General features: G+C 41.8%; 2 protein-coding genes across 2 annotated transcripts; one reads left to right on the top strand and one right to left on the bottom strand.

Annotated features, from left to right (window-relative positions):
• Positions 1-799: 799 nt before the first annotated feature.
• LOC137709752 (late embryogenesis abundant protein 18) lies at positions 800-2,059 on the bottom strand. Its single transcript, XM_068448729.1, is given in 3 exon segments — positions 800-1,281; positions 1,283-1,536; positions 1,840-2,059. Coding segments are annotated over 3 exon segments (396 nt in total). The 5' UTR covers positions 1,927-2,059; the 3' UTR covers positions 800-1,226.
• A 441-nt stretch (positions 2,060-2,500) lies between these two features.
• Positions 2,501-5,115, top strand: LOC137710618 (ferredoxin C 2, chloroplastic-like). The gene is made up of 6 exons (XM_068449688.1): positions 2,501-2,832; positions 2,950-3,013; positions 3,354-3,442; positions 4,005-4,073; positions 4,437-4,481; positions 4,694-5,115. The coding sequence occupies exons 1-6, from the start codon at positions 2,542-2,544 to the stop codon at positions 4,736-4,738; spliced, it is 603 nt and encodes a 200-aa protein (XP_068305789.1). The 5' UTR covers positions 2,501-2,541; the 3' UTR covers positions 4,739-5,115.
• Positions 5,116-19,384: the final 14,269 nt, after the last annotated feature.

Below are 19,384 nucleotides of genomic sequence, written 5' to 3'. Positions count from 1 at the left end.
TCTTTGTGGCATTACCCTTTGTTTTTTGCACGTTCATGTTTATTTTTATAGTTTGATTGTCCTTTTAACTATCAATTCAAAAACGAGGAATTAAGAGGTTTTTGCCCTCATTTTGGGTTCTCTTTCTTTCTCCAGCCTTGGTGTATCTGTCACCTTCTGTGATATTATTAGATTGGGGAGCTGTTGTAGGGTAGTTTCTAGAGTTCTTTAATCATGTAGGAGGGGATTTAGTTTTAGTTTTTTGTTGGTGGAAATCTGGTTCACTATGTTTTGTATAGGGGTGGGCGCTGATCCATTTAACTCGGTTTGATATAACTGAATTAACTAGTATTCAACGGTTCTATTTGCTTCGGCTTTGACTAATACTATCAGTGAAACCGAACAAAACCAAACCATTGTTAATCTGTTTGATTCGGTTTTATTTTAGTCTGATTTCAGAAGTATCAAAACCGAACCAAATCAAAAGTAAATTAATTCAATTTGATTTTTGAATTGTTTAACCTTTTTCTTAAACCAAACCAAATCAACCCGTGGATTTGGTCTGTTTGTATCCACCCCTAATTTTGTATTACTTTTTTTTTTGTTTACTCTAATGAAATTCTATTGCTCTCATCTAAGAAATTTCTCTGAACTTCCATATTCGGAATACTCTGGCAAACAAATGATCGCCACTATCTTACTTATAGATTCCACATGCAAACTCGTTTGGTATGTAAAATTCGATTAGGATATATTACTCACTCAATTTCAAGGCATGTGGAGGGAGAAATAAAAAAATTATGACCAACTAAGGGGTACAAGACGAAATATTCAAAAGGAAAACTTATTCATTCTAATCCCCTCTAAATTGATAAGATTATAGAACCTACATAAATAACATGGTAGCATACTAACATAATTCTCGACGGAATTGAAGGTTAGAAACAACGTTGATGAGCAAGGCAATAAATTCAACGGAATTGAAGGCTAGAAAGAACATTGATGAGCAAGTCAATAAATGAAAGACCAAACTGATGAGTTTAAAACATTAAAGACCAAAATAACTACTTTACAATACATAAAAGACCATTTGTAACAAAAACCCCCACAAGAGTGAGCAATTTACAGAGCTACACATAAACTTTGGTCTTAAACCCTAGTGAAATATGTAAACTTTTACTTCATGATTATTCAAAACCTAGGGACCTAGGGTTTACAGTCCCCAGAACGTACGTAGTATATTTATTTCAAGGGAAACTTGTGGGTGCGATAACCTCCAAGTGGGTATGCCGGAACCTTGGTTTTAGGCAGAGGAGCCCCATCGTGAGGTTGGTGATCATTGCCATGGCCATCGCGATGATCACCAACCCCAACCACAGGCTGATCATCCTGTCCATGGAGGGTAGGGGATTTATTCTCTGCACTAGCAGTCGATTTTTCAGCAGAGTGCTTGGTTTTGGCCTCAAGAAACTCCATCTTTGCTTTTGCTTCTTTCGCTCTTCTTATCTGGCTCGCTATTTCCCTCTCTTCGTCCGTTTTTGCTGTCGCCTTCACCACCTACTTACAGTTTCAACATAAAAATAACAATTCCAACACACATCAGACGTTATTGACATTACTAAATATATACAACTAAACAACGATTCCAATGTATATTTATTTTATTTTTCAAATTTCTAATCTTTCTAATATCCCAATTAAGGAGCTTATAAAGTCTCCTTCTGTTGAGAAATCCTCAAATAATTTTATATGAGAAACACTTTACGGTGCTCATTCCGTATTTTCAACAATCCAAACCAAATAGTCTGTATACTGTAAATAGTGAATAGATGCAAGATGCAAGATGCAAGATGGAAGCACCTTTTCTTGAGCTTTAGCTCTGTATATGTCTACGTGCTCCTTGGCAGCACTGGCCATATTGCTTAGCTTCTCCTTTGCAGACTGCATGTCTATCTGTCGAGCTAATTACTTGATTAATTCTCCTCTTCCTCTCTGTGTATCACAACAAAATCATATTTCATTCTTATATATAGAGCAAATTAAGGAGTAGAAGATTGGAAGACACTGTCAACCGTACGAGACGTCCACCGACCCACCGCTACGTCAACGATATATATTGTCTCTACATTAAGAGTTCAGACTTGTTTCCTTATGGATGACAAGCTGGTATTTTTGGATCGCCCGGCCCGCTCCACTATAACAACACCAATACTGTTTCCACATTTATCATCTGCCAAATCCGTCAGGTATAAGATTTTACCATAAAAAACCTCGGTATTAATTAGAATAGAGTAATTGTATTTAAACACATTGGATTTCTTCACCCCACCGATGTGGGACACTTTAACATGGTGAACATGCAGGGATCAGTTGGGCATGATAGTTGTCGACTTCTGCCTCTCTTGGATTAATCTGTTTTAGCCCGTTAGGTTTAGATAACGGTCGGCTTATCCTGTCAAGGGGAGCTTCGTCTTTCTGATATTATACTTTACGTGGCACGCTCTGATTGGTCGTAACTATTTATGGTTCCAAATAGGATCTTCGTTATCTTCTTAACTGCGCATGGCTTACCCGTCAACCAGAGTTAGAGTCATGGACCATGCCATTCCCTGCAATCCCTGCATTTCCCTTTCTATCCACCGGAAACCGCCACTCAACTGCCAAATCACTTGGCCGAACACCGTCACCCACCACTCCAACATAACCAAATGGCGCCGCAACACGACTTCCGAGCTCCAAACTCAGGTGGCTGTCAACGAGCGAACCGGTGACTACTCTCCTTCAGTTCCCACACACACAGTCACAGTTCACGACCGACAACGAGGCGTCTCCCACCAGTTCCTCGTCCCTGAGGTAATTGCCGAGTCTGGCCTTCTCTTTGTTTGTTTGTTTGGTTGCTGAGAAATTCAGAGAAAATTCTCTCTATTTTCCCTACAAAATTAAGTGAACGTATTGAAATTGAAATTTCAGGACCAGTACATATTGCACACAGCAGAGTCGCAGGACATCACTCTTCCATTCGCTTGCAGGCACGGTACTGTTCGTTTATTCATTTTTTACTAATAATTTTCTTGAAGTGGATGAAAACTCGGGACTGGCTATGGTTACGTGCATTTACTTAATACATTCACCATCTTACGGCCAAATGTTGGCATATATGATATTATCTGTTTTTGGTTGCGTATCTGACTGTTAGATGGTGAATGTATTAAGTAAATGTATGTATCGTAGCCACATTCATACGGGATAGGTTATAATGTGACGTTGAATTTTTCCAATTCAATCTGTAGGACATGATTTGATGTGGGTTTGCTTCCTTTTTTTTCTTTTTCCAATTTATTTATGATAGAATCCCACTTGTTTTTCCTCGGCAGGTTGTTGTACTAGTTGTGCTGTACGCGTAAAATCTGGAGAACTTAGACAGCCTGAGGCACTAGGGATTTCTGCTGAACTGAAATCAAAGGCATGTAGTTTTGAGGCTTTTTATGATTTTAATAATGTGCACAATGTCTTGATTTTGCATCAAAGGTTTGTTCATTGACAGTCAATCAACGTACATTTTCGAGTTTACTTGAACACTGGGTTTGTTCGATGAATAAATCATGGAAAACAAGAAACGAATGCAGGGCTACTACTTTTGTAGTAGCGTCTTAAGATAATGTATCGAAGTTGGAAACAAGAACACATACAATTGGAAAAGTATTGGGAAATGGCCTTCTTAATTGCTGACATGATGGGAAACTTATGGGGTTTTGATCTGCCAAATTCTTTTGGGAACTAGTCCCTTATGTGCAGGGGGTTCTTGTGTGCACCACACACAATATTAATCCTTGGGTGTACACACGAATTTGACCTTTAGTGCTTCGAAGGTGTCGATGTAACCTCCCCCTACAATGTTACTAGAACAAGTCCTGGTAGCCACAAACTGATCATATTTCTCGACAATGTAGAAATTATTTGAAACTAATAACGCGAAGGTATGATTAAAGTATTCTTGAATAGTTGTAATCTTGTCTGAAATGCAGGGGTATGCACTTCTCTGTGTGGGCTATCCATCATCTGATCTTGAAGTAGAAACGCAAGACGAGGATGAGGTAATCTAACGAGTTCTACCTTTCTCTTTCTGGAAATGTAAAGATCTTATTTGGATGTCATAAACTTCGAATCTATTTCATTGAGATTGGAATAGCATATAAAGTTTACTCGCCTCTAATGAAAATCTGAGTCATTTTTCTGTCATCCGTTGTGATTTAGTACTCAAACTCTTGGACCCTTGCCAGTTGCAATTACCGATCTCTTTTCTTTTGATGGAATTATTTGGTAAATGATGGTGTTTTGCACCGTCCTAATTTCCACATATGTTCTCAAAGAAATTATCGCTAACCAACTGAATGGAGCGTGTATTATTTGTTTTTTCTAAATCTGGTTATAGAAATCTGAAATATTTGCACCTACAGGTATATTGGCTTCAATTTGGCAGATATTTTGCCCGGGGACCAATTGTGAGTTCCTCGTCATTCTCTAGATTTCTTCAAATTTCTAATAAAAAGTTTAAGAATGATACCATGGGGTCATTTCGAAATTAAGATTGATATCACGTGGAGACCTCGGACTGAAAACAAATCTCGTGTGAGGAACAAAAGAAGAATGATTAAGCTAACGCCAAGAAACTAGTGTAATGATATCTTACTTGTACAGTATGTTCATGATGCAGGATAGAGATGATTATGCATTGGAGTTAGCTATGGGGGATGAATAAGCAATGCAGAGTACTCATTTTGGAGTCGGGATCTATTGATTAATACATGCATGTGTTGTATTTTCTTTGCCTCCCGGGAATGGTACTCGTCCATCTTCACTTCCCTTGGTTTATGTATCATTTTCACCGAGTGTAGATCCAAATCTAAGGATGATCGTCGCGTAGGTAATGTTCTCTCATACATGCTTTGTTGTTGTCATGGTTTTTTAGCTTGGATCGAACAAGGCCCTACGTGGGCTTGAGTCAATTCTCTAGGATGACCTCTATGTAACCAATTCATGCAATGAAAAGAAAGAATGGTAAGAGATGACTTGCCCAATGTATCTATCAAAAATGTTATTCTGGAAAAGATCACTAGTTTGGTTGATCATGAGCAATGGATCTGTGTCAATGTCCCCTTTGCTATATCTTGTGTCCGTATTGCTTGTCAGTTTTACTGTTTCGTAACCAAGCGAATACGCTTGTAGTGGGCAAATGAGATGAAGTACACGATATTGTGCAGATTTGGTACTTGATATTGGAAAGTAATTGGTTCGTTACATATAATGCTTCAAGGCTCCATCTTTTCGGATGAATTGAGGAGAGATGTGGCCTTCTTAAATTTAAGGCATTTATCTTGTATCGTTTGGAGCAAGAACCCTAGATATCAGTTAGTTGGTTCTCTTTTCGGCCGCCATGATAGGTATGCTAACGAAGGAGTGAGTAGATCTATGTCGTCCATTGGAGGACCAGCCTATGATCATATCCATAACTTAGTAGGAGGATCACCTTCGACAAAACGAAATCGAGCATCAAATTCAAATTTTATGAAACCCGATGGCAATATCGACGTCTCCCTGAATTTGTATTGGTCTTCAAAAAACTCACAGGTTCCATGGTTTGAAGCAAGAGCCAGTTGTGGTAGGAATATACAGTGACATGGTTTTGTGCCGTGTAAGTCACAAGTATCAACGGAATTACTACATCAGCAATCCATATACCAGATGGGTTGCTTTTCACACCACCTGTTGATGCGAGGAGCAAGTAAAAGTTGGGCTCGTTTGTGAATCTGCGATGTTCTTTACTCTAACTCCACGTACTAGCCAGCTTTGCTTACGATGGAATGTTGAATTGGGCGGGGTTTTGAGAGAGAGACTAAAAATTAGGTTCGACTGTTCATGATCAACGACATTAACAGTACCAGCAGAAGTACTAGTAGCTGCAAAGGTGATCATATGGCTGATCATTACTGAATGTCATATCTTTGAAGATTGTTATGACCCAAATGTCGTCGCGAGGATGTCTTTAGATGTGCAACCTCAACTCCTTAACCAATAATATATTGGTTTGAGTATTGGTTTGAGACTTGAACGAAGAAGAACAAGAGCATGATGATCGATCAGACGGTCACTGCCAAATTGTGCTTGAAATGCAAGAGGTTTATGCTCGTGATGAACCAGCGCGCGCATGGTGGAGGAACTAGCAGCATGTGCATGCTCAAAGTGATCTGTTTTCTTTTTGGGCTTGTCTACCTGAAGCGTGATTTGGCTTCAATTTAATTGTACTGAGCCATTTGTTTGTTTAGTTATACAGTGTTTTATCCGATGGCTGGTTTTGGCCCTCTACTAGTGCTTTACTGATCTCTTCTTCGTTGGCAATAATTTCTTCCGGTGACTTAATTAGCCCATTTGGAAGTGCTTTTTTAGAAAGCACTTTTGTTCAAGGGAACTTCTAGTAACATCATTTCTATTAGAAGTGCAAGTGCTTCTTGAAAAAGCACTTAAGTGTTTCTTGAATGAAGAACTTTTAACTTTTTTTGCCAAACGTGATGAGAAGTGCATTTGGTGATCTGAAATCGCTTTTAGTTATTTGTTAGGGTGCTTTAGATTTTGACCTTTACAATTCATTATTTCTAGATAAAAACTCATCTATTTTTAAAGATCTAATTTAAGCCCAAGTTTAAAATTTGCAAACATATAGGAACACTATTGACCTATTAATACAATTTACTTACACTCATACCACTCATACTTTATGGTCCCTTTTCCAAATTCCTAAATTTATGCCAAATTAAAAGCAGTAGAAAAAGTGAAATAAAATGAAAAAAGTGTTTGCATTAACCGTATCTATGTCAAACTAGAAAAGTAGTTTTTTTTTTTTCGTGATATATTTTGTAGCAATTTTATCCATATTAATTGGCAGGTAAATTAGTTTGTTCCAATTATTTAAAAAAAAAAATACTACACCTATATTATATATTTTGAATCAAATAACATTCCTCTAACTTGTAGGTAAATTATTTTCTATGTATTGTTATATATGTTAGACACGTTTTGTTGTTGTATAAACATGAGTGGAACATAATATTGTTGATTTTATACATCAAACTGCATTTCTTTTGTTATAGGTAAATTATTTTCCATGTACAAGTACTTATGTTAGGCAAGTTTTGTTGTTGGTACATATAATATTTTGTATCATTGTAAAGAAAGTGTAAACACGAAAAATTCCTGAAACAAGAAACAAGAATACCGTGTACAAAATATATTTTGTATTAATGATTTTTTTTAGGGTTACAATCTCTTTGTAATTTGATCCTCTGATTCTATCTTCGTAGGGTGTAGGTTTGTGGATGAGCTGTTGATCCAAAGGGCCGTCGGGGCTTGATCCAGGGATGAACAGTTGATGAATGAATCTTCAAGGGGCGTTGGGCTTGATCTTGAAGAATAGTTGTGCGGATTTCTTCAAGGGCTTTTGGGCTTAATCTTGAAGGTTGATGGATGAGCGGATCTTCAAGGGCTTTTGGGCTTGATTTTGAAGAAACGATTGGATGTGTGGATTTGTTGATGTGTTATTGATCCAAAGGGCCGTTGGGGCTTGATCTTGGGATGAACGGATGATGAACGATGAACACTTTCTTCAAGGGGCCGTCGGGGCTTGATCTTGAGTTGGTGGAAGTTCTTCAAGGGCCGTTGGGGCTTGACCTTGAAGGAGGATTTGCCGAAGAACGAAGATAGCTTTCTTGGTCCTTCGAGATTTGCTTGAGAGCTTTAGAGTTTCAAAGCTTCAAAGTTTTGGTGTAATGTGAATTCCTTTCTTTCTTTCTTCCTTCAAAAATGAATGTCTTGGCTTCCTATTTATAGAATTCCAAAACTTGATTTTTGGATTTAAATAATCAGATGAAATAAATCATTTCTGCCAGGTATTGACACGTGTCCTATTTGATGACTTTTCCAATTTATTTCGATTTTTCGTTGAGTCACACGCTACATGTAAAATTTATGTGACACGCGAGCGTTGAAATTTTAATTATTGGTCAACATTCATTTCACCGAAATTTCGATGTCCACAAATGCCCCCACTTCAAGGCGCGTCGTAGATATGTGCTTGTCACGTGTAGATGATGCGTTTTGAAGTCCCTTAATGTAGATGTCAACCCAAGGGCCGTCGGGGCTTGATCTTGAATTGGGCTGGCAATTTCTTCAAGGGCCATCGAGGCTTGATCTTGAGTTCGACTGGAAGATTTTCTGGTTTCCCCCAATCGTTGATTTTCCACAGGCTTAATCTTGAACTAGGCTGGGGATTTCTTCAAGGGCCATCGAGACTTGATCTTGAGTTCGACTGGAAGATTTTCTGGTTTCCTCCAATCGTTGATTTTCCTTTGTGCTACTCTTGAACTGGGCAGCAGATTTCTTCAAGGGCCATCGAGGCTTGATCTTGAGTTCGACTGGAAGATTTTCTGGTTTCCTCCAATCGTTGATTTTCCTTTGTGCTACTCTTGAACTGGGCAGCAGGATTCTTTTGGTCTCCCCCGAAGGTCTGAGCTTACTCATTTTTTCTGTTTCTTTGTTCAATCTCTCCAATTCGTATTGAAGAGGGTTAGAGGATAGCTCAGCATATGCAGTTGTTGCTTGTCTCCACATGCCCCAATATATCATTTCACTTGCCTTACTTGCTCCCCTTTGCAGAAGTGGTCCCTTCTCTGGAAGTGTATCAATCGTTGAAGATGACTACTCGAGAGCAACGCTAGGTAAGCAACCAGGGAATAGCTTCCAGGCAGTCGGCTCCAGATCGGAAGACTGACTCCAAGTGCCGGCTGATTGCTTTCGTTTACTTTGCCATGCGAGTAATAATAAGGGCAAAGGAAAAGATAGGGAAAGAGCATGATATGAGATACTTTTGCTTTATACCTTGATGATATGAGATACCTTTGCTTTTGAAGAAGCGGTGAATGAATCAGCACATGCTTCAATCTATCGTTTCCTCCTGGGTCATCTATACTCCAGGCATCTGGTATCATCTTTGGGGAAGAAGCAAAAATTGAGTATTTCGAAAGACTTTGCTGGGAGTGCGCCATCAGAGGTGAGGAAAAGTTGGGCATTTTCTTCAGGTCTGCCTTGCCATAAGAGACGAAGGTCGACATATATAGGGATTTCTTAATAGCAAGTGGTGGTCTTGTTCTTTTACCCTTGTTGACAAACGTCTCTTCGATATCTGAACGATGCCTCTTCGATTTCTGAACGACGCCTCTTCGATTTCTGAACGAGCGCCACTTTTGACAAAGTTGCACGCGTTTTCTGAAAAGCAGAGAAAGCGTTGCCGAACTTTGCGCTTGTCGGCTAAAGACGTGTAGTTGCGATGATGGCCTCCACGTGTTTTCGACTTTGTCAGATATCTTTTGACAAAGTTGAACGCGTTTTCTGAAAAGCAGCGAACGCGTCGCCGAACTTCACGCAGGAAAATCCGAATTTTTGAATCGGTGGTCGTGTCGCTTGGCTTTTTGTAGAGGTATCGATCACCCCAACATACACACTCTGAAGATTGCCCATTCTTGAAAATCGTCTCCGGCCTTTTGAGAATTAACTCCATCCACCCCTTCTCTCTGAACACCTTTGAAAAATGACTAACTCATCGAACCTTTGCTTAGATTTGAGTCTCAGCAGCGATCCGGTTGCACCCTGTCAAGGTAATGTATGGCGCCCTTCTTTTTTATCTTCTAACGGTCCTCTTACAGGTGAAGACTCCATGATGACGGATGCAACAACAGCTATGATAGTAGCTAGAAACCTCCTCACTCCTAAGGATAGTAGGCTGCTTTCAGGACGGTCCGATGAGTTGGCCGTTCAAGAGTCCCTCGCTCTCAGCGTTCAGTGTGCAGGCTCTGTGTCCAACATGGGCCAACGCCTACTTGCTCGCTCTCGTCAGGTTGAATCGTTGATGGTAGAGGTAGAAAGTCTCAAGCAAGAGATCAAGCAGCTGAAGTATGAGAATAGAAGATTGCACGTGCTTGCAAACAACTATTCGACGGGCATGAAGAGGAAGCTTGATGAGCTGCAAGAGTCTGAAGGTCGAATTCAAAGTGACCGTCAAAGGTTTTCGTCTTTCCTCCAGAGGCACCTTTTTCCTGGGTTTTCCAGCGTTTGGCCAAGTATTGAGGCCTCGAATGTTCTATCTTCGATGCCTCCCGCTCCTGGAGTTCTGCCAAGTAGTGGGACTTCACGTGAACAACCTTTGTGAAAGCTCCATCTTTCTCTCTTTTTTTTTTTTTTTTTTTTTTTTTTTTTTTTTTTTTTGTACGCACTTGTAATTTCTCGGAGATCAATGGACATGCTTTATTTTATTCAATGTATTGTGCTAAATACAGATAAAACATATATATCACTAAGATTTTTTTTTTCTTCTTCTTCGGTGGCGCTGATCCACCAAAGATTTTTTTTTTCTTTTTTATTTTATTATTATTTTATTTTTTGCTTTCGGTGGCACTGATCCACCAAAGATGTTTTTTATTTTTTTATTTTTTATTTTTAATATTTTTTTTATTCTTTACTTTCATCATTACTTCCCAACATCATCATTTCCTTTTACTTTATTTTATTATTTATTATTTTATTTTATTTTATTTTATTTTTTGCTTTCGGTGGCACTGATCCACCAAAGATGTTTTTTTTTTTTTTTTAATTGTTTACTTTCATCATTACTTCCCAACATCATCATTTCCTTTTACTTTATTTTATTATTTTTTATTCTACATCGTCATTTTTTTTTCTCCATAAGAAGGTTGAGGCTCAACCTATTCTACATCGTCATTTTTTTTTCTTTATAAGAAGGTTGAGGCTGCAAGGTTGAGGCTGTCAAACCGACGAAGAACCCAGGAACGCATAAATTGGTGGTGTAGAAAGAGGGGTGTTGTGCAAAGATTGCAAAGGGATTTTGCTGTGTAATGCCTTTTGGTCACAGTCTTCCCCTGGTAGTGACGTTGCCGTGCCTCTTGCCGCTGCTTGGAGCTTGTTCAGTGTGTCACTTTTACCGTGTGGGGTTATGCAAAAGACTGCAGCGAGTTTATGCTGTGTAGTGCCTTTTGATCATAATTTTCCTCGGTGGTGACGTTGTTGTGCCTCTTGCTGCTGCTTGCTGCACCGTCATCGCTGCACACCATTGCACTGTCTATTGTCCTGCTGTTCAAGTTTTGTGGCTGTTTTTTTTTTTTTTTTGCTTTGTTGCGGTCATGGTATTTTTCAAATGTTTTAAGAGCAACACCATCACCATTCTCGCGAAGGAAAATGATTCGCAAGATAGGGGAACAATGCTGAAGATTTATGCCCCACTGACTGGCCTTAAGGCGCTTGCTCTTCCTACAAAAGACAACTCCATGCATATTAAGTCGTGGCCTTCTGAAGTATCTTGGAAGGTGGCAGACTTTGTTCGATCAAATACGGAGAAGAAGGCGTGCACACTGGGGATTCTTATCTTGAACCCTTCGCACCATGCTCGTGACAATCATCCGGCTTCGTTTAAGCTTCTTGGAGATCACATCCGCAGCGGAGCTATGGCTTGGAATGATGTCTTGTCGACTACCGGAGAAGCTGTTTTTGCTGAGTCTTATTGGGAGTGGCTTGAAGATGTCTTGGGCCGATCTAAACATGTGCTTACTAGCATGGGCCTTTACCATGACGTGTACGCATCTTTGTTTAGTTATGATCTCCATCATTCTGTCCTTCAGGCGTTCTTCGAGCATTGGTGTTCAGACACTAACATGCTTCATACAGCTCAAGGAGAGATGTCAATTTCACTTTGGGATCTCCACAAGATAGGGGGATTGCCAATCCAAGGTAAGTTTTATAACGAGGTCGTTCCTAGTGCGGAGGAACTTTCTCTCTGCAATAACCAAGGATTGCCTACGAGTTGTCGCTGCTTATTTTGGGCATATCACAAGCTTTCCCAAGATGCTCGAGGTAAATCAGGCGTGAAGATTTCTTCCTGGATCCGCTTTTGGTATTGGGAGGACACAAGGTACAAGAAGTCCTCGAAGAGAAGAAGTTGCAACAAAACCACTAAACCAAAGGGAGACCCATATCCGTCTGGTGCCATTGGTTCAGCTAGGCGCCGTTCCCCTGCCGAGTTGAGAGCGTTTGAGGACCTTGGCATAGCATCAGAGCATGTGGAAGAATCTTACCTAGCTGCTTTCTTAGCTTGTTGGCTTTGTAAGTTTGTTTTTCCAATCGGCGACGTCAACCTTGTTCGTCCTGGGGTTTTCAAAGTTGCTAGCAAGATGGCTGCTGGTGAATCTTTCAGTCTTGCTATCCCGGTTTTGGCCAATATTTATAACGGCTTGAGTGTTGTTTCGAACTCGGCAAACACTGAAGATCGTGCTGCGGTTCTTCCCTACCACTATGTGTATGGTTGGTTGGGTGAGTACTTTGGCACTCATTTTTTTTCTTCAACTCTAAACAAGTCAGGGCCTTTGATGACGAAGTATTCTGGCGTGCTTTCTTCGAAGAGCTTCGATGATTCCCAGACGCAAACACTGTTTAGAAGCTGCGAAGGCTTGAAGATGGACTATCTGGCGCGAGTTGGCTCGGTGCGGCGAGGCATCATGAACGATTCGCATCTTCGCTTCTCAGACTTATCTTACCTTATAAGTCTTCGCTCAGGGTATGTTTCTTTGCGGCAAGAAGATCGATGCATTGTTCAGTCGTATAGTCCACACCGTTTCAGCAGGCAATTTGGTTTTGTCCAACATGTGCCAGGCAAGCTGAAGGAAAAAAACCAATTAGACTCCTTGCAAGCCGTGTATATGCATTGGGAGTCTTGTACCCGTGCATGTACAAATGCTTCTATCACCCTGCCGGCCAAAGACGAGTTCAAGAGTAGTCCAGTAACCCGTGCTTACGTAAGTTGGTGGTCAAAGGTATATTATGAGAATTCGGGGATGGCAAGTGGTACCAATTCTTCTCATTCACAGCTTAATGTATTGAAGGAGGGGTGTTTTGTGGTTCCTACACAACTGATATCTTTTGATTGCACGAGTGCTGCTACTTTGCAAGATAGACCAGTGGTTTTAGTTCCTCAATGCCCACGCTTGTCTTCTCAACATCTGGATGTATCTGAAGAGGTTGGTGATGAAGTTGATTCGCACGAAGATGGACTTGTTTTGCAGCAGGGTCAACAAGTTTTAAACAAGCGACGTCTTGAAGGCGCTCAGGCCGATAGCGATGTCAATTTTCGTCATAAGAAGAAAGAAGTGTTTAGGCTCCCTCAACTCGATGGTAGTGTGTCGTTTGAGAAAGACGTATGCATCTTCTTCTCTCTTATGACTTCTTCTGCTTTCATTGTTCTAGCTTTTGTTTCTAACAGCTTTCTTTGTTTTCTTTAGGTTGGGCCTTCTTGTTCTTTTGACTTGGCGACCACAGATATTTATTCTTATATGGAGATGCTATTTGGAGGCGACCTACCCACAGGCGAGGAGATTGGGGATCCACCTGGTACAGAGCTTATCCCAAGTTCGTCAAGTTTCCCAAGTTTGCCGTGTGTAGGTGGAGGCATGCAAGATCCCGTCATGCATTCTACACCTTTGTCAGCTAGCTCTGAGATCTCTCTGAGAGGGCCAAACCTTAGTGGTACTGAGCAGCTTATTCATCGCATCAATCTTCGTGCGGCAATGGATATCAAGAGCCATATTGAGGGGAGGATTTTGAAATGCCCGTCGGAGGACCTTGCGTTGCTTAAAGAGGACTTGTCGAAACTTATTTCTGCAATTGACAATCTTAACATTGATTCTTCATCCTTGAAGATCAAGATTGCCGAAATTATGGCCGCCTCAACTGAGTATTCTTCCTTGCGTGTTATTTCCTCGAAGAACTTGAGTCCAGATGTTAGAGCTCACCAACTTGCTGCAATAGACTTGTCACTAACCCAAGCTCGGTCTTCTTAGCAAGCTGCTTCGGGAGATTATCAATCTACAGACACTTCTTTAGCTTCCGTCCGGGTACTTCTAGATACGTTGATGCGAGAACAAGAACAGCTTGGCATCGAGGCATCAAAACTTGAAAGTGTTCTCGGGGAGCAGGGAGCTACACTTTCTCAATGCCAAGAGGAGATTTCACGCCTAGAACAAGAGAAAGACATGGCTATGGAGTTGCCCATCCTGTCTCTCACTGAGGTAGAGACTTTGAAGGCTTTGGAAGGCTTGCTTGAAGACCGCCTCCTTAGTTTTAGGGACATAGTTTTCGAGTAGTGTCTTTTGCCCTTTTTCTTATGTAATCAGACTTTTTCCTTCAAAGAAATAAAATGTTTGCATTCTTGAATTTGCTCTTTATTCTTCAAAGCGTTTTTTTTTTTTTTTTTTTTTTTTTTTTTTTAAGATGTGACTGTACTTGAAGTTTTGAAGTTTCAAGTTGCCTACGTACCCTTGGTTGAGGAGGGATCAAGTCATGACGTAGTTCAAATGAGTGATGGTTTTTTTTTTTTTTTTTTTGATGATGATTTTGCCGTACACAGTTTATGCTCTTGCGGGCCAGGAGCGTGGTGCATTTGCTTTAGGGGTAGTAGCGCTTCAAAAATATGCCGTTGATGGGGCCGATCTTCAACCCGTCTTCTGCCATGATTAAGTAGGCGCCATTGGTGTAAATCTCTTGTATTACGTAGGGTCCATCCCACTTTGATGTGAACTTGCTTTTTGTCTTATGAGTTGTAATGATAGGCCTACGCAATGCCAGCACGAGATCTCCGGCTTGGAAAGACCTTGGCGGACTTTCTTGTTGAATGCCTTGGATAACCGTGCTTGGTAGCATTCCAAGTGTTGTTGAGCTTCGAGCCTTCTCTCATCCAGCGCTTCCAACTCCTGAAGGCGCAACTTTGCATTTTCTTCATCAGTCAAGCCTTCTTGTATAGCCATCCTTAGTGAGGGGATTTGACTTTCAAGCGGTAGAACAGCTTCTACGCCATATACGAGAGAATAAGGTGTAGCTTGGGTAGGATTCCTATGTGTAGTCCTATATGCCCAAAGTGCTTCACTTATTCTTTCATGCCAGTCTCTCTTTGTTCGGCCGATTACCTTTTTCAGGAGGTTGCACAGCGTCTTGTTGAATGCTTCCGCGAGGCCGTTGGCCGGAGCATGATACATGGAAGACTTGTGCTGCTTGAACATGTATTTGTCGCAAAGTTCGTCCACGAGTCGGTTGGAGAACTGCTTTCCGTTGTCAGTGATAATGTAGCAAGGCACCCCATATCGGTGGATGATATGCTCCTTGATGAAACGAACAACAGTTTCCTTTTTTACTTCCCTTAAAGGTATGGCTTCAGCCCACTTGGAGAAGTAATCTGTTGCAGTTAGGATGTAAGCTTCCCCTGCAGATGACTTTGGCGTAATTGGTCCTACAACGTCCAATCCCCATGCGTCGAACGGCCATGAAGCAACTGTAGGGTGTAATGGTTCAGGCGGTTGATGTATGAAGTTGGCGTGGAATTGGCAGGCTTGGCACCTTTTGGAGTGTTCCAGGCAGTCCTTCACCATGCTCGGCCAGTAGTAACCCATTCTTTTAAGCCGGAAATGTAGCTTTGGTCCAGACTGATGTGCCCCACACACACCTGAATGTGCTTCTTCCATGGCTTGATTAACTTCTTCCTCACCTAGGCATCTCAGGAGCACTCCTTCAAAAGAGCGTCGATAGAGTGTTCCTTTGTAGTAAAGGAAGCGAGGTGCTCGTCGACGTATTTCGGAACGGTGTCTAAGATCATCTGGAAGCTTTCCGTGCTCTAAGTAGTCGATCAGCGGCTGTCTCCACTCTTAAGCATCGACTGGAAGTACTGAGATGACATTTGTATCATCTAGTGACATTTCATTAACGAGCGGAATCACCCATCTTTGGCAAACTGGCACGTCTGCAACTTCATCTTTTCCTAGTGTCATACTCGAGGCTAGATTGGCGAGAGCGTCTGCCATTTGATTTTCCTTTCTTGGCACATGTTCTAGTGTCACAGCTTTGAACTTTTGTAGCAGTTGGGTCGCTAGCCGGAAGTATGGGACGAGATCATCTTTCCTCACCTCATATTCAGTTAAGAGTTGATTGATTATGAGCTTGGAATCGCCATATACCTCAAGAGCTGTGATTTCCATGTTGATCGCCATTTAGAGCCCGATGATCAATGCTTGGTACTCAGCAACATTGTTGGAGCATAGCTCATTCAGTTGGAAGGAGTAAGGTAGTATTTGCCTTTGTGGCGACATGAATACTACTCCTGCCCCCGCTCCGTCTGCTCGTGCGGATCCGTCGAAGAACATCGTCCATGTCGGGAAGATGTCGATGTAGAACACCTCCTCGTCAGGCAAGTCGTCTGAGATTTTCCAATCAGCCGGGATTGGATGATCGGCAAGGAAGTCTGCTAGCGCTTGTCCCTTGACGGCTTTAGCTGGGACGTAGATGATCTCATATTGATTAAGAAGCAAAGCCCATTTAGCGAGTCGCCCTGTTAAGACTGGCTTAGTCATAACGTATTTGACAGGGTCGGCTTTAGCAACCAAGTGGATGGTGTAAGCATGCATGTAATGTCTGAGTTTCTGAATGGTAAACACCAAAGCGAGGCACATCTTTTCTATTGGGGAATAGTTCAACTCAGCGCCGGTGAGAGTTCGACTGAGGTAGTAAAGTGTTCATTCTCTTTGGGATTCATTCTCTTGCGCCAAGAGTGTTCCGATTGAACTTTCATGAGCAGTAATATACAATATGAGTGGTTTCCCGGGCACAGGTGCCCCCAGGACAGGTGGACTTGACAAATATTTCTTTATGCTTTCAAAAGCATTATGGCATGCTTTGTCCCATACGAATGGAACATCTTTCTTCATAAGGCGACTAAACGGTTGACAACGCCCTGCGAGGTTGGAGATGAAGCGTCTGATGAAGGCTAGCCGTCCTTGTAGACTTTTCAGCTCATGCATGTTTCTTGGCTCGGGCATGCTTTGAATGGCCTTGATCTTTGATTGGTCTACTTCAATACCACGGTGCTTGACGATGAAGCCGAGGAATTTTCCAGAGGTGACGCCAAACGCACACTTTAACGGGTTCATCTTGAGGTTGTATTTTCGCAGCCTTTCGAACACTATTCGCAGATCCTTCAAGTGGTCTGATCTTTTTTTCGTCTTGACCACCACATCATCTACGTAACATTCTACGTTTTTGTGTAGCATGTCATTGAAGATTTTCTGCATTGCGCGTTGATACGTAGCTCCAGCGTTCTTTAGACCAAAGGGCATCACCTTGTAGCAGTAGATACCTTTTGGAGTACGAAAGGCTGTTAGTTCCTCGTCTTCGAGGGCCATGTGAATTTGATTGTACCCAAAAGAGCCATCCATGAATGATAATGCCTCATGGCCAGTGGTTGCATCCACCATGATTTCAATGATTGGCAAGGGGAAGTCATCCTTTGGGCAAGCATCGTTGAGGTCCCGGAAGTCTACGCAAACACGTATTTGTCCTGATTTCTTAAGGACAATGACGATGTTGGAGATCCACTTGGGGTATTGCACTTCTCGAATAAAGCCTGCTTCGATTAGCTTGTCGATCTCGACCTCGATTTGTGGGATAAGCTCAGATCGATAACGTCTTTGAGTTTGCTTTATCGGTCGTGTTCCAGGCATGACCGCAAGATGATGAACAACGATGATAGGGTCCAGGCCGGGCATTTCTTTGTAGGTCCAGGCAAAGACGTCTTTGTACTCTAACAACAGCTGATAATACTCCTCTATCTCATCTGTACTTAATAATGCACTTACGAAGATAGGCTTTGGTTCCTTGCTTGTACCTAAGTTGAGTTCTTTGAGATCATCGATCGTGGCTTGCCCCCCATCTTCGAGCTGTGGTGGTGCAGCAGTGACATCTTCCTCGGGGATTTCGTCTTCTTTACCTTCTTGAACCGTGATGTGGAAAACATCTTGGATCTCTTCTTCAGTGCTGTCTTCTCGAGCTTGTTGGCATAAGGATTGTCTGGTGTTCTGAGAGAGGCGTTCCTTGCAATCTTCATAGGAAAGAGCCTTGACCGAGTAATTGAAGAAGTCTTCTGGGAAGAGGTCGCACATTGTGATGGGGATGGACGATCTTTGTGTCGAAATTTCATTATCTCTAACACTTTCACATTGTTTTGGAGGTTAGCGAAAGCTGTTTTCCCTCCTTTCTGATTGATAAACTTGTGGACAAGATGGTTGCTGTTTGTCCAATTTCTTCGAAGCGATCTTCGAAATGCATTCCTCACAATCTTCATAGCAAGGAGCCTTGATCGAGTAATTGAAGACGTCTTCGAGGAAGAAAAGATCCCGCATGAATGATCTTTGTGTTGTAATTTCATCATCCTCAACATTTTCATGTAGCTTTGAAGGTTGACGGTAGTTGCTTTGCCCCCTTTCCGATTGGTGAACTTGTGGAGAAGTCATATGTTTCTCGTGCAGTTTCTTCGGAGTGACCTGAGTCCATCCTTCAATTTCACCTGACTTGGAGCATGTCCTCAACAGTCGAGGTGAAGATTTTGAGTTGAAAGAGCCAGAAGTGACATCTTTCTTAGGGATTTCATCTTCAGTGTCGTTCTCTTGGGTTTGTTGGCATGAAGATTTGCCAGTGTGGACGATGATGCGCCTCCTTACCTTCAGTGGTCCTTTTGTGTCGACCTCTAGGATTGCTTGGCGCTTCATCCTTGAAGGAATCAAGCTTCGAACGTCGTCTTTTTCTCCTAACCCATCGAGCTTTTCTTCCTTTGGTGTTGTCTTCCTCTTTCCAAAAGGCTTCTTATTACCTTCAAATCTTTCTGAAGCTGATCGTCGCAGAGGAAAGATAACTGTGTTGCTTTGTTTCTTAAGCTTTAACAACCTTTCAAAAACAGAGCTTTGGGATGTCGGCGCGTTAAGCCTCTTGAAGACAGAGGTTCGATCTTGACCACCAATGCGATTAAGCACTGAAGTTCTGGAGCTTGAATGGCTTATCCTATCGAAGACCGACGTCCGAGGGGAGGGTTTAGGCTCTTCTTGATCTTGTTCAATGCTCATGCTGACATATTGAGTGCTAGTGTTTTTCACTTGGTTTGAAATCATCACAGGTGCATTTGGTGTGAAACCAAGTCCGGCTTTGTTGTTGTCAACTCCGTAACCATGCTCCTTCAACTTCTTTTGAGTTTTGGTGAGGTTACGTTCTTCGTCATTGACAGTGTTTGAAACCTTCTTTCCAGCCACCGCAGAAGAAGCGAAGTCGTACCCGGCCTTTGACATGAGTTTGTAGGCGTTTGGGTCGAAACCTTCCTCGGTCCTCTTGGTTGGAAGAAAGCTTGATTCCACCTTCTTTGGTAGAGCTTTTATGAAGCCTTGTGGTAGTCTTGCGGCCTTAGCACCCCCTAGCTGTGTCAGAGGCA

Source organism: Pyrus communis, chromosome 12, assembly GCF_963583255.1.
Source record: "Pyrus communis chromosome 12, drPyrComm1.1, whole genome shotgun sequence".
Lineage (NCBI taxonomy): Eukaryota > Viridiplantae > Streptophyta > Magnoliopsida > Rosales > Rosaceae > Pyrus > Pyrus communis.
Note: the sequence above shows the minus strand (reverse complement) of the source record. Positions and strands in the feature narration are given on the sequence as shown.